This window comes from Oryctolagus cuniculus, chromosome 1 (assembly GCF_964237555.1).
Source record: "Oryctolagus cuniculus chromosome 1, mOryCun1.1, whole genome shotgun sequence".
Classification (NCBI taxonomy): Eukaryota; Metazoa; Chordata; class Mammalia; order Lagomorpha; family Leporidae; genus Oryctolagus; species Oryctolagus cuniculus.
Genome location: NC_091432.1, coordinates 176,992,958 through 177,007,339, shown reverse-complemented (window position 1 = coordinate 177,007,339; position 14,382 = coordinate 176,992,958). Strand labels below are relative to the sequence as shown.

At 37.3% G+C, this 14,382-nt stretch overlaps 1 protein-coding gene across 35 annotated transcripts in view; it reads left to right on the top strand.

The window, feature by feature from the left end:
- The window catches only part of NFIB (nuclear factor I B), a 483,250-nt gene that overhangs the window by 448,576 nt on the left and 20,292 nt on the right, over positions 1-14,382 (top strand). For 14 of the 35 annotated variants that reach the window (XM_051857910.2, XM_051857867.2, XM_051857855.2 and 11 more), the window contains 3 exons: positions 1,132-1,316; positions 5,310-5,475; positions 8,614-8,696. In XM_051857910.2, the coding sequence (XP_051713870.1) occupies positions 1,132-1,316; positions 5,310-5,475; positions 8,614-8,696 (434 nt within the window). The remainder of the gene's footprint in view (positions 1-1,131; positions 1,317-5,309; positions 5,476-8,613; positions 8,697-14,382) is intronic. The other 21 variants (XM_051857932.2, XM_051857878.2, XM_051857863.2 and 18 more) reach the window with 2 other exon arrangements.

The following is a 14,382-nucleotide window of genomic DNA, read 5'->3' as shown; positions in this document are numbered from 1 at the left end:
TTATGATCATATTAATGCTGATATTAAGGGTATATTGATATCCTTAGTATGTTAATACTATACTAATGGTAAATTAATATACATGCCTATATGAAAACTTTAAGTTGCATTTCTGTAGGTTTTATTCTTGACCTTACCCTAACAGTATCATTTAAGGTATGTATAGTAAAATTTACAGAGGAAGACAAATGATTGTAAACATGGCTCTTTTGGACTTGGGGAGCATTTTTATTAGGTTGATGAGTTCCCAGATCCTGTGTTTGAATGTTTGTAAGCAAACATGAGATTATTATATTTAATTATTAGCTTTCCTTCTAATCAACTGCCAGCTAGGATGTATATTTGAAATTGGAGGGTGCCAGCGCCATGGCTCACTTGGTTAATCTTCCGCCTGTGGCGCAGGCATCCCTTATGGGCACGAGGTTCTAGTCCCAATTGCTCCTCTTCCAGTCCAGCTCTCTGCTGTGGCCCAGGAGGGCAGTGGAGGATGGCCCAAGTGTTTGGGCCCTGCACCCGCATGGGAAACCAGGAAGAAGCACCTGGCTCCTGGCTTCGGATCAGCATAGCGTCGGCTGTAGCAGCCATTTGAGGAGTGAACCAATGGAAGGAAGACCTTTCTCTCTGTCTCTTTCACTGTCTATAACTCTACCTGTCAAAAAAAAAAAGAAAGAAAGAAAGAAAGAAATTGGATTACACTTCTGTTTTGAATTTGGGTAGAAAATTTTTATCTCCTGACTGCTAATCAATGCCCTGACTGGTCTGGACTTGTGAGGCAAAGGTTTTATAATCAAAGGTTGTGTTTTTGATGGGAATTAACTTTGCTCATTGAAATGTTTTATCCAGTCTTGGGGGAACCTATAAAGAAGAAATTTATTTTTTTGAATTACTCACAAATCTAGAAAGCAAGATGGTTCATTCCTGAAACTGGGGTTTTGTTTCTGTCTGCTTCATAGTACTGGCATTGATGACAAAAGTTGAACAGTGACTTTTACTTTAGGGGCACTTGGTTAAATCATGGGGAAAAAAATGAATGGCTGCCGGTTTTATAGTTTCACAGCCTTCTTTAGGATCAGAACGAAGCAGTGAGGGCAACAGCTGATGAGTCAATCTCTCCTTTGCTTTCTTCTACAGTCATCTCAACTCGAACTCCACCTCCACCCTCACCGTTGCCATTTCCAACACAAGCTATCCTTCCTCCGGCCCCGTCGAGCTACTTTTCTCATCCAACAATCAGATATCCTCCCCACCTGAATCCTCAGGAGACTCTGAAGAACTATGTACCTTCTTATGACCCATCCAGCCCACAAACCAGCCAGGTAAAAATAGGAGAGAGAAATAAGACTAGAGCCTTATGGGAGTTGGGGCAGGTCTGACTCTAAGTCTCGAAGGTTAGTCAGCCAGTGTGTCTGGCAGAACATCAAGCCTTGAAATTCGTCTTCAGGAAGTTTCTTGGTGACTCAGTAAGTTTTTATTATTTAAAGGTATCTGAATGACAGGTAGGAAGTGTGTTGCCCCAAAGGGGTACATTTGCGAAGTTTGGGGTTACTGTTTTTGGATTTCTCATTGAAGAGAAAGTTTCTGCAGAAAACACATTGACAAAAAAGCTCTGAGCTGAAGTTCACACCTCTGAAATACCTGGTTTGACACAGACAAAGTGCTTATTTCAGGCAGAGCAAGGTATGCGCTAAAATAAACACACACAAAAGAACTTACAGTTGTGTTTATAGACCAGCTATTAGGTATTTAAATAAGCTTTGGTAATGTCAACATTTTCAGTGTTTGATGACTACTTGAATATTCTGTGCAGAGACATGACTTTCAGTTAATAATGAGTGACATTACTAGAAGGGTCTTTTTTTTTTTTTTTTTCGGTAAACATTGTGCAGTGGTTTTTGGGGATTCATTGTGAAAGTATAGTGACTCATGTACATTTCTCACTCCCCAGACATGTGGTTTCTTCTATGGCAAGGTCACTTCCTAGGGATTTGATTTAAGAGAGTTTTCCACAATCAAGTAGACAGTCTTTGTACCAAAGCTGCGTCTACTAATAATCATAATACGCAAAGTCTGCAAGGTCATCTTGATTGTGTGGTCTGCTATTTGGTTTTGCTGCTTTACTTCCAAGACTCCTGTCCACTTCTTATTATATCTCTTAATGCTTTGGGGGATTTTCCCAAACATGCTATCATTACTTCCATTAATGTTAATAAATAATATGTGCATATCCATAGACAAAGAAAGGTTAAAAAGAATCCCCTGGGTTTTAGTTTGTTAAGATAAAGCAAAATGGGCCTTTTTGAGTATTTAGTTCTGAATTATAACATATCTAGCACTCTTTGGGTTACTTAAAAAGTTACCTTTACTTTTACCTCCATTAACTAATAAACAAAACTAAGTACTGAGTCTTGAATTTGAAGTTAAACACTTATGATTTATTTTGAAGAAAATATTCAAAGGGTATAGCACTTTTAAGGATTATGACACCAATGACAAGTAAGGAAAGAGCAGTGTCTTAGTCTATCAGTTCAGAAATAAAATTTGCTGTCAGAGCGTAGATTCAAAAGTCTCAGTTCCATAGAGCATTTTGCTAGACTCAGCTGGGAACAGTGCACACAAGGTCTGATTTTAATTTGTGTAGAATTTCCATGAATAACAAAGTCTAATTAAGACATCCATTAAAAGTCCTTAACGTTAATTCAGTGTGGAAAATCTTAGAGTTTCATTGGACTTTTTTTTTTGAACTGATGTCTTAATTAGGCACCGTTAGGGGAAAAATTATGCAAATTAAAATCAGGCCCTTAGTGTTACGCATTTCTTTAATTATTCAGTGCTTGTTTTACGTATATTTCATTTTCTTTATAAGTTAAGAGGGCATATGAGGTGATAATCTGCCTATATTGTTCTCAACTTTTCTTTACATTTTCAAAGGTAAAGATCCGGCTTCTTGGAGAAGCATCTTACCCTCATCTCTATTTAGGGGGAAAAAAAAAAAAAAAAAAAAAAAAAACCTCTTAGGATTTTGTATAATAGAAGCAATGTACTAAGCAGGATAATCCTTTCCTAATGCTGTTTAGCTTCAGCTTCAGATAAGACATCTCTCCCTTCCTATCTACATCTATTAACAGCCTTAAAAGATAGAGGCCTTGGAGTGTAGCTTCATCTGTTCAGTGGAAAACTGAAGACAACCTCTCACTCTTCTGACCCTGAGTTCCAGAGAAGCTGTCTGCATTGTCTTGGGAGTTCCTTCTCCATCACTTATGTTATTTTTAAGTGAGAGGAAGGTCTGTTTGTTCATGTTGCTTCAATTTCTGAAGCATAATCTGCACAATGGGCAGGGTCACTTCATATCCAGAGGCAGTATTTCCTTGAAGTTATTGCCATTTTGCTTCTGTTGCAGGTAGGTACTACCAACCTGTTTTGCACCACCCACTGATGAGAAAGCAAGACCTTTCTTCTTTCTGAAGACATACTAATATACAGCAGTCATTTATAGTATTCAAATAACCAGAAGTTGGTGGTCTGCTTTAGAAACAAACTGTTTTTCCCATTGAAAGGAAAAAAATGAGTCTTTATAATAATTGCTGAATTTCTTTCTTAGTAACATTATATCTGCTTTGATTTTTAACCACAGCCCCAAACGAATTAATTTGCTCTGCAAGGTAGATTGTTTGATATTCACCTTTTTAATACTACAAATGGGAAAAAAAAAATGAGTACTCACTCACCGTTCACCTAGAGTGAACCTTTCTTTTCAGTATTCTCCAGCGCTGCACTGATATTTGATTGTTAAGTTAAGCAACTGAGATTCCTTTTCCTTCCCACAGCAATTTGGAGATTAATTACATTACTGCTACACCAATTATAGTGAGACAGACATACTATTCAATAGAATATTTTCAATAAAATTAGTTTAAAGATATAACTCTCCCATAGGTTTCCGTAGAGGAAAACTCTAGTCAGTTTTCCTGACATAAAGTTAAATGCTTAAAATTACATATGATGAATAGTCAGGATATCCAAGTTCATTTGCTTTATAGAATAAAGAATGCAGCCTCTGAGGGAGCCAACCAAAAACTTAGTTCATGTCTCTAAGTCACACTATTATTAGCTGTTCATTTTTTTTCCTTACAAAAAAAGTCTACTAGTAATTTATGGGCAGGTATTTAGATAACATTTTGTTTCATTGCTGTTATTTGCCTTTAGCATTTCAGATAATAAAGCTTATACATTTGTAGAGAATAATCTCTTCGTAGAATGTTTATGAACAACATGTAGTGGAGAATTTCAATATGAATATAATCAAAAATAGCAGTCTCTCTAAAGAAAAATACATTCCAGGATTTCTGCACGTACCCTTAAGATTTTGTCTCTTATTACAGAAACTATTTTTGCACTCAGGGGCTAAAACTCAGATAATAATATCTTTTCTATCACTACCCAGGGGATTTTCTCAGTCAATTCCCATAAATGTTTTGTGTAACTTACTATGCACAGCAAAAGAAGAGTAACTCAAATAGCAATGTGCATTTGTCCTCTGGTTCACTTCAGTATATTTTAATTTACTTTGGAAATAGTTTATTTGTAGTTGTAAGGTCACACCCAGTTCAGCATTTTATATCATTGTGTGGATCTGAAACTTGAGAAATCTTAAATTTCATTCTATTTGTTTGTATTAGTAAATCATCAAAAGTTGTATAGAGATCCTGAAGTCTAAACTGTCCAGTGTGTGTGTCTGAACATACGTGTGTGTGAGAGCTAGAGGTTTTTTTTTGTAGAAGAGTGAGCCTTGACTATAAATGACAGAAACCCCACAGAGTATGGTGTGTTTGACCTCCTAGATATTCTAATTTTCCTTGCATGAGTGATATCTTCATTTAAGTGAAATTTGTGTTCTAAAAATGAAAACTGACTCACTACGGAACAAGAAGAGCAGAGACTAAGGAACTGCTGAGTTCTAATTCTCGATAGCTCTGTAAGAAATGCTGTGTTACCCTTGGGCTAAGCATTTAATATGCACTTGAATTTTCTGCCTACTTGAAGCATGGATCAAGGGTACCTGACTTGCAGGGGTTGCTGTAAAGATGAAGTAAGCCATGTGACGTGCCTTGAAGATGAAAATCTTATAGATGCTGCTGCTTCTTATTACTACTAACCAGTGATTGGCCTCTTGGACCCAGACTTGAGAAGGCCTGCGTGGCTGTCCCCCACAGTGAGCAGGACCCACGTGACTGCGTGTGCCGAGTGGAGTTGTTGGTTGAGATGGTTGCCTTTTGGATTGTTTCACCCGGCATTCTGTTTTTGTTTTGTAGCCTAACAGCAGTGGTCAAGTGGTAGGGAAAGTGCCTGGCCATTTCACTCCTGTCTTGGCACCCTCTCCCCATCCCAGTGCAGTGCGACCTGTGACCCTGACCATGACAGATACTAAACCCATCACTACATCCACTGAAGGTGAGGCAGCTTCACCTACAGCAACCAGTAAGTATTTCTGCAGGAAATGAGAAATGTCCATCACAGGCGCCATTGGATGTCTGATCCAAGGTGGAAAACAGCAACTTTTCCAGCTACCTGACCAGATGGAGATTTCTCATTTATGTGGAGTTAGCAGGCTTGTATGTGGCCTAGTTATCACATGCTATCTCTTATCAAATTTCAAACAGTACATTACATTTGAAAAGGGAGAAGCTTATTTGTTTGAGTAAACAACTATATCAAAAATAATAAGTCATGCCTGCTCCTTCAAGGTATACATCAAAGTTGCACAGAAAAAATATAACTCAGTATACAAGGTTTTTATATCATCCAAAGAGAGATTAGATAAGTGTTACTTATTGGAGCATTCCTACAGAAATCAAGCCCTACCACAAGGCAGACTGAATCAGTACCTCTGTAAGATAATTTTGTGTTTACATTACTGTAGGCTGTGTCATTGTTAGAAACATTCACACAATGTTGGGTGCAGGAGAGAACATTCCAGAGCTTAATGTTAGGCACACAAAAGCTACCTGCACTTTCATTACCTGCAACTTTTTTTTTTTTTTTTAACTTTTTGTTACTTTTGCCTAGCACAGTATATCAGATACTATGCCTTTAAGCATGGCTATAACATTTAATGTCAGAGATTTAGCCAATGAACTCAACATAGCATCTATCAATTCGCCAAATGAACACTTTGCTTCTTCATATACAATACTCAGAAGTACACAAGAATTCATTTTTAGTTGGCTTCACCCAAACCACCAGGTTTTTAGAAATGGAGCTGGTGCACACAGATTGGCAAAATGGAACAGAGAAGATTCTGGCCAGGAGGAATTAGCATGAACCTCCACAATCATGCATTTATCTCCTTGTTTTCTTCCCTTGAGCAAGGGAATCCCTATGCTCTGGAAATTCTCATGTGGAATTCCAGAGACAGCAGTCCCCCTGGCTCGCTTTCTCGGCCCTCGAAAAGATGTTCTTTCTCTTTTTGTAAAATGTTCCTTTTCAATGGCTTCTGAAAGTCTAGGAGAAACCCTCTAAGAAAAATGGATAATATTTTGAATTTATAGCAAATTCACATTTCTTTCTCAAAATCCATGAATCCCCACGAAATAATAACTCCATCTCAGCTGACAGTTTACCCATCAGTAATTATGACTGCTAAGTAACCAGTGGTTTGGTAGAAGTTCCTAACAGCAGTGAAGACTCTCCTGAGTGCACACATGGAAGAGGCCCAGACAGAGAAAACTGAGTGTTGTTCGTCCTAAGGGTTTGTTGCCTTAGAACAGAACATATATTACAATCACTAAATCACTGTAAAAATTTTTAAAACTGAGTATCTTGGCATCTTTGAATAAATAAAATCAGTGATTTAAATAGAAACACATAGAAATAAAGATTTAAAAATCATCTGAACGATTATTAGTGGATAAATGATCAAAACAGTTCTTAGAAACTTTTGGTGCCTGCTTTAATACTCCTGTGGGCAGTATATGAGATTCAGGGACATGTCAGACCCAAAGGAGCACAGCTCACTTACGAGAGCACCTTCAGCCTGTTTGTTAATGGAATGTTTTTATACTCGCATACAGGTTGTTAAAAAAAGTGATCTGAATTGACTAGTAAAATGACAAATATTCAAAAGGAGTGTCCTGGTTGCTTCCTCAGTCCCTTTTCCACTCCTACATAAAAGATATATAGCAAGTAGTTTTCTTTTCAATAAACAAAGTTACAGCTCCAGCTCCCAAGGCACCAGTGATAATGAGAAACTGGTCACTGAACTAAGTCAATAAAGTTAAAGAAAACACAGAGACCAAGGAAGCCTCTTTTTCATGGTTGAAAAGAAAGCAGCTCAGATTCCGTGCTGGCTCTGCACGGTCTGTACAGAGAGGCTCTTCCCTGACTGTCCATGCTCTGTGTTGAATTCTAGAGGCCTGGAGGTGCAGCAGAATCACTGGTTGTTATGGCAGCCTCTGTCTGGGCCCTTTATTCAGAAGTAATTAAAAGATGAGTGGTGAGCATCTTCCCTACTTCTAACAAGTCAATCTAAAAAGGCCTCAGTGGATCAAAATGCTGCAGTCCTCTAAAGGAACATGGCAGGATTAAAATGTCGGTTTTAAAAAGGCCACTTATTTCAAAGTACTGTATGGATTCCTCACTAACCTGATGGGTTTAAGCCAAACGTTACAGTTTTCTTCAGACCTTTCAATGTAGAATGGCCAAATATTAGATCTTCTGCTTACTCTTGCATGGAGCAGTGAGTAAGATTTTCGTGCTTGGAAGATCTATTGTTGACTCTTTTCTTGTGAAAAGAAACAAATCTTTAGGAATACGGAGAATTTTCTGTTGAGAATCACTCTGTACCAAGAAAAACACAAAACTCTAAAGCATTCTTGTGATAACAGTGTAAGGAGTAGTCACCATAGATGCATTCTACCTGGTGACCAAGTGTTTGTGCCTGGTGACCCAGGGAGTGTCGTCAACTCCAGTCCTGGACCAATCACAAGAAAGGGATCATTGTGTTTTGCACTTGTGGAACATGAATAATGTTTTCCAAAAACATTTCCATCTGACTTGAGGTCATATTCACACTGAGCTCATTAATTCTACATAATACAATAAAGATAGGCTCCTCCTTCATGAAAGTAGTATTAGATTATCTTGTTAGTAAGACTTTAAATAAGACATTTTTCATCTCATATCATCAAGCACATCTGCTTAACCCGATCATTAAAAATTGTCAGTTTTTCCTGACAGTCTTCAGTCTGCTTTTACATTTCGACTCACAGACCATCACTGATTATTTGCTATTAGATCACTAGGATCTGGCATAAAGGCCCACCTAGGACACTAGTGCTTGGTTCTGGAACATGTGAGTGCGAGTGCGAGGCACACACACCAAAGGATGGGACGTGCTTTATCAGACAGAGTCTTTCAGGGGGATAAACTAGTTGATGTGAAGTCAACTACCTTTTCTTTTCTATCACCTGACATTCACTCAGGCAAAAGAGAAATAGAGACTTTTTTTTTTTTTTTTTGGTTGCAAATCCCCACTTCTCTGGGTTTCTTGTACATGGACAAGGTGTTCATTCTGATAGTTCACAATTTTTATCTTTGTTTTTGTTCTTCCTTAATCAGCCTACACAGCCTCAGGCACATCTCAAGCCAATCGATATGTGGGACTAAGCCCAAGAGACCCATCCTTCCTACATCAGCAACAGGTGGGCAAGTTTCACCCAGGTGTAATGGTGCAGCCACGCTCTCGCTTTGGTGCTTTTCTCCACGTTGCCTCTCAGATCTGGGCTCAGAACGGGGTTCCCGGGGCTTCTGAGACCAAAATTGATCATTTCATTTTCCAAATTTTGTTCTCATTGATCTTTAGTTTCTCAACTCTCTGAACAGAGTTTCTCAAATTGGCTTTTCCCATCTCTTGTAGCATATATTGATAACATCCATGCACAGCAGTGTTTCAGCCAGAGATATTTTTCTCAGTCTTATTGGCTGTTGAGAACTTACTAGCTTATAACTTCCAAAGGCAAAAATTGAAAACCAATTTAAAAGCCAACTTGGGGTAGAACTTGTATATAATTTGTGGTTTGAGCAATCTCATATTTTCCAGATCTTTTTCTCCTCAATTTTGTACTTTAGTCAAAGATGAGTTATAAAGCTAAAATCTCAAATGACACATCGTTCCTATTTTAATAGGTTTAAATTGTTTTACTGATTTCAAATGTGATAAAAAACACTTTTTGCTTGGTTCTGCTTTCTTACATCATTTATGTTCCAAGTAGCATTTTAAATTTCACATCTCATTAATGCTGTAAATTTAATGCAAATGAAGTGTTTACCCAAACTGTGAAAATATACAGCCAGGATTAATGGTAGCTTATAAACAAATTAGCCACAGTCTAAAGCATGGCCCATACCAATATAGAAATCCCACAATTCTAGTTATAGGATAACAGAAATACTTGTAAACACTTCAGAATTTAAATATATTTTGTTATTCATATGTTTGCTGCACTCAAGTTTTAAAGGAGGGCAATTCGAATTTAACAGTATGTGAAATATTACACAGGGAACAATAGGTGCTTATAAATAAGGGAGAACTGGTTTTGACTGACTTTTCAGTTGTAAGTTGTCTGTGCAGACTTCTGCACTCACACAAGTAAGAGTTTTTATGTACAGAGAGGGAACCTGTAGAGATACTCATGCCCTCTTATTTTATTCTAGACCTGTCTGCCTTGCTTATGCTTATTGTAGGCTACCTTAATGGTGTTTTCTGTGCACTTCCCAGTCGCAGGCCAAGGTGACAGACTGCATATGGTAAAGGTCACCACAGGCAGAGTTCAGAGAAAATCATAAAGATGATAGCTTATTCAGGGTACTTGTCGTTTTGCCAGCTTTTCAAAAAGCAAACAGAACAAAACAAAAGAGTGAGAACTAACTGAAAACATCTGTACACAGTTATGAAAATACCAAATAATAATTAGTGGTTTTGCCAGCCTTTGGCTTCTCAACATAATTCCCTGGAATGCTGCCTTTTTTTTCACCTCTAAAATTGCTGTAATATGAAATGTGTTATAATTACTGGAATATGGTTCTATTGGACAATAGATGTGTTCATTGTGCTTTTTTAAAAGTATGCAGGTTTAGAAACTTGTTCTTTTAAAAATCATTACACATATTTTCAGAGCTATTTTTGTCAAGGGACTTACATTTATTGTTTATGACACATCTCTAATTTCCAGTTAACTTTTAATTCATGAAAATATTCCTACATTACTTGAGCCTTTAGCCCCAGACATATTTAGGATGTTATTACCAACTTAGAAATAGTTGTCTTCCCACCCCCTGCCCTAGCCCATGGCAGTTTGTATTTTATGACTTAGTACTCTGGAGTCTTGTGTAGTTATGATCATGAAAGTTTATTAATATAAAAGTTACCTCTCTTTTCACATATCTACAGATAAGAAGACATAGCAAAATCTTATTTTCACATCATGAAAATAAGATTCTTAGTGTAGATGGAGTTGTGGGACCATTTTCATTGAAAAATGAATGTGAACTCCAGAAGTTCCATCTTTTTTCATCAAAGACCAACACTTGTCATTTAAGTGGACAGTGTTGAGTGAAGACCACTGTCAATATGTATGCATTTTGTTCAGCCAGATGCAGCTGATTTGGATGGAATACATGATCCATAATGATCCTGGAAAGGAAAAACAATAGATACTTCATAGTTAATAAAAACCATGCACATAGATCATTTGTCCTCTTCATCATGAAAGACTTAGTGCTAATTTTTAATTTGAAGCTCAGTGTGCCAAATTCATAATGAACTACAGTTTTGAGGCATGCCATAAAGAAATATAAATGCGGCCGGCGCCGCGGCTCACTAGGCTAATCCTCCGCCTAGCGGCGCCGGCACACCGGGTTCTAGTCCCGGTCGGGGTGCCGGATTCTGTCCCGGTTGCCCCTCTTCCAGGCCAGCCCTCTGCTGTGGCCCGGGAGTGCAGTGGAGGATGGCCCAGGTGCTTGGGCCCTGCACCCCATGGGAGACCAGGAAAAAGCACCTGGCTCCTGGCTCCTGCCACTGGATCGGCGCGGTGCGCCGGCCGCAGCGCGCCGGCCGCGGCGGCCATTGGAGGGTGAACCAACGGCAAAGGAAGACCTTTCTCTCTGTCTCTCTCTCTCACTGTCCACTCTGCCTGTCCAAAAAAAAAAAAAAAAAAAGAAATATAAATGCATATTGTCCTATATGACTAAACTAAGACTCCAGTTAAAAGCCTATTATTTTTATCCTTTCAAATTTTAACAGAATCCTAGAGATGAAGCTTTATGTTTACTATCCAAGAACAGAGGAACAGAAATAGTTTAAATGACTTCAGTAGAGTAAAGGTTATTCTTTCCTACAGCAGCAATTGATTGATTTACTGTGTCCTTTCATTACTTTACAAAGATTTAAAAGAGACCACTCTTCTAGCGGCAGGTTCTAAATGCATTTGGTTTAAAGCACTCAATGATGAATGAAAAGGAAAATCAAGGGGTACATGAAATAAAGGTAATCAATCATTTTATATTAGCCAGGAGAAATTTAGAATTAGAAAGGCAATGGTTTTAGTTTGAGAGTGTTCTTTTAAACATTCCCCATAGCCTTTAATATACATGACCCTTTAAGAATAAATATTGTCACCAGGTACATTCTTCAGTTCATGGTGACTGCTTTATAAAGATTTATCCTTTTAGGTTATGAAAAGTATTGATGTGCATTGTTGAGTGCTATTCTTTCTTTAGGACAGAACTTTAATATAGCCTACATTAATTAGGAACAATAAATTTAAAATTATTGAATAATTTTGACTATCTTATAAAAAAATCTTTGCATAAAATGACACTACAGTAGGGCTCTCGGTATAGTATTTTTAACACAGCAGCATACTAGCATTCTTTAAATTGAGATGGAGAATGTTAAAATATTAAAATTATCCCTGTACTCCACTTAAAATAATAAAACATTAACATTGATAAATCTTCCTATTAGAAGTATACACTTTTATGATAATTAACTTGATACACAACAGTTGTTACTAGTAACTATACTTTTTGTGCTACTTTTTGTAATGATATTACTGATTAGAACTGGTTGCCAACTGCCTTGAAAAGCTAGTTTTTCCCCACGCTGGAATTTCACCTATCATTGCAAATATGATATCTTCACATAATGGTGAAGAATATTTCCAAAAAGTTCATGTAATCCACTTGATAGTTTGCCATTAAAAACAATCCTCTTTAATTAGTCATAATAATTAGCTATGGCAGCTGATCAGGAACTTAGCACTAGAATTTTCCTTTATATCTTTAACACAATCTTGAGTATTGTTCAAGGTCTGGAACTAGTCTGCCTTTGGGATTGCTGGCTTAGTCAATGCATTCACTGTGAACATGGAAATCTTAAAAGCAGAACCTCAACTGGGGCTTCATTCTTCTTTAATTTCTCTACTGGAAGATGGTATGGTGGCTTGAAGGACTCCAGAGTCCTGCTTTGGCAAACTGGACTGTTTAGTCTCTGCTGAGAAATGCCTTCTTAGAGTTTGGAACATTTCCAGAGACGTGGGAGACGTCCTCTCTTACTTAACTTCACAGAGTTTAGGAAAATGCAGCATTTTCTTTTTTCCTTCGATTTCATGCTTCATGACCAACACACTGGGCTTCACCCCAGTGAAGGCAGCACATTTCCCATGTTTTGTCCCCTTGAGAAAATGGGAACCATCTAGTAGAATGTTGGATGTTGCTTAGAAAATGCAGAAATTATAATCTAGTCTAACAATTTTAGTATGAAGCAATTTACTTGAATTAGCACCTGTTCCTTTTCTGGTCAATCTCATAACAAATTTGCTAATTTCAGGCCTTCTTTCTTTGCTATCACAAAATGTTTGGCAATATAAGACAATCTAATTAATTTGATTATCCCTACTATAAAGGAGTCTGAAATAAAAATAGAAGCATAAATCCTCATTACCATGTATTAATACCATATTTTAAAAAACTTATTGGAAGTTGAAGATGAAAGATTGTAACTAGGAAGCCTCTTGTTATAAAAGACATCCATTCAAACCAGCCATTCCAGTGTTTATTAACTTTTAATATAGATTTGAGATTTTAGGTAGAATAAACGGAAGATCACTTCTGCCCTCCGTGACACAAGCCATGTAAGCTCTAGTTTGTTGAAAAAGGAGTGTATTTTCATTCTCTCAAAATTGCAATCTCCTGACTATATATGCTACCTATTATTAGAGCTAATGACTGAATGAGTGGTCTGATCAATTCATTACTTCTTACAACTGCATGAACTTTATAGGTGCTTGAGCTTCAGCATGTTCCATCTCTTGCATGACTAGATAATACTGTTGTTTCAATTACTGGGCTAGTTTATATTTGAAGTATTTTTTAACACTTTTCTTAATGTAGTATGAGACCTGAATTTGAAAGTTCTTTGTATTACACTGAACATTTTTGTTACACAAAATGGCCCTTTAAAGACATTTCCTCTGTAGAATTTTTTTTAAATCGAAATTATTAGTTGTAATCTTATTTGTGTCCTGCAAACTGACAAAGTGAAAGCACAGTACACTAAAACCACTCGAAAAGTAGCCATTTATTAGAGGCAAGCAACTAAAGGGACACAAGTGGACTATCAGCAAACTTTTCAATAAAGTCAGGAAGCAGGTTATCAACACTTCAGCTGTTCTTATTGTGTCTGTTATCATAATTGACAGCTTGACGTAAAACCCTATCACATGACTTTGGGGTAGGTATGTAAATGGATAAGAGGTCACTTTTCACATATGTTAACTGGAAAGGAAACACATTTAAAGGAAGTTGCAGTCAAAATAATAGCTATGCAAATGTTCAGCTTTTAGGCTAGTTCTTCAGTTTAAAAAAAAATACTCCCATACTAGTCTTTTATCATTCATTCATCTGTTCACTTTGCCTTTACGGTTTATCAAAGGCTAATATTCAGATAAGCTACCCTAATTAATGGAAAAATAAAAATTCTACTTAAATATCGATCAGCAACACCACAAAAGAAAAATTCTCTTCTTTCAAAGATAATAATTTTAAAAGCCATAAGCTCAAACAAGAAAGTAGGGGAAATTCTGAAAACTATATTTACAGCTGTGTTAGCCTTAAATATTCTTGCACTGAACAGGAAGGATCAGGTCAGAATAGAGCAGTGATAGGTACACAGGTGTAGCAGGTGTACACAGGTGTAGCAGGTGAGAACCAAGGAATAGGAGTCAGGAGGGTTGGGTTTTAGTGTTAATGCAAATAGGGTTTGTCTAACCTAGGACAGTCCCTAACCCTCATTCTAGAACCTTATCATGGAAAGGAAATGAAGAGGTT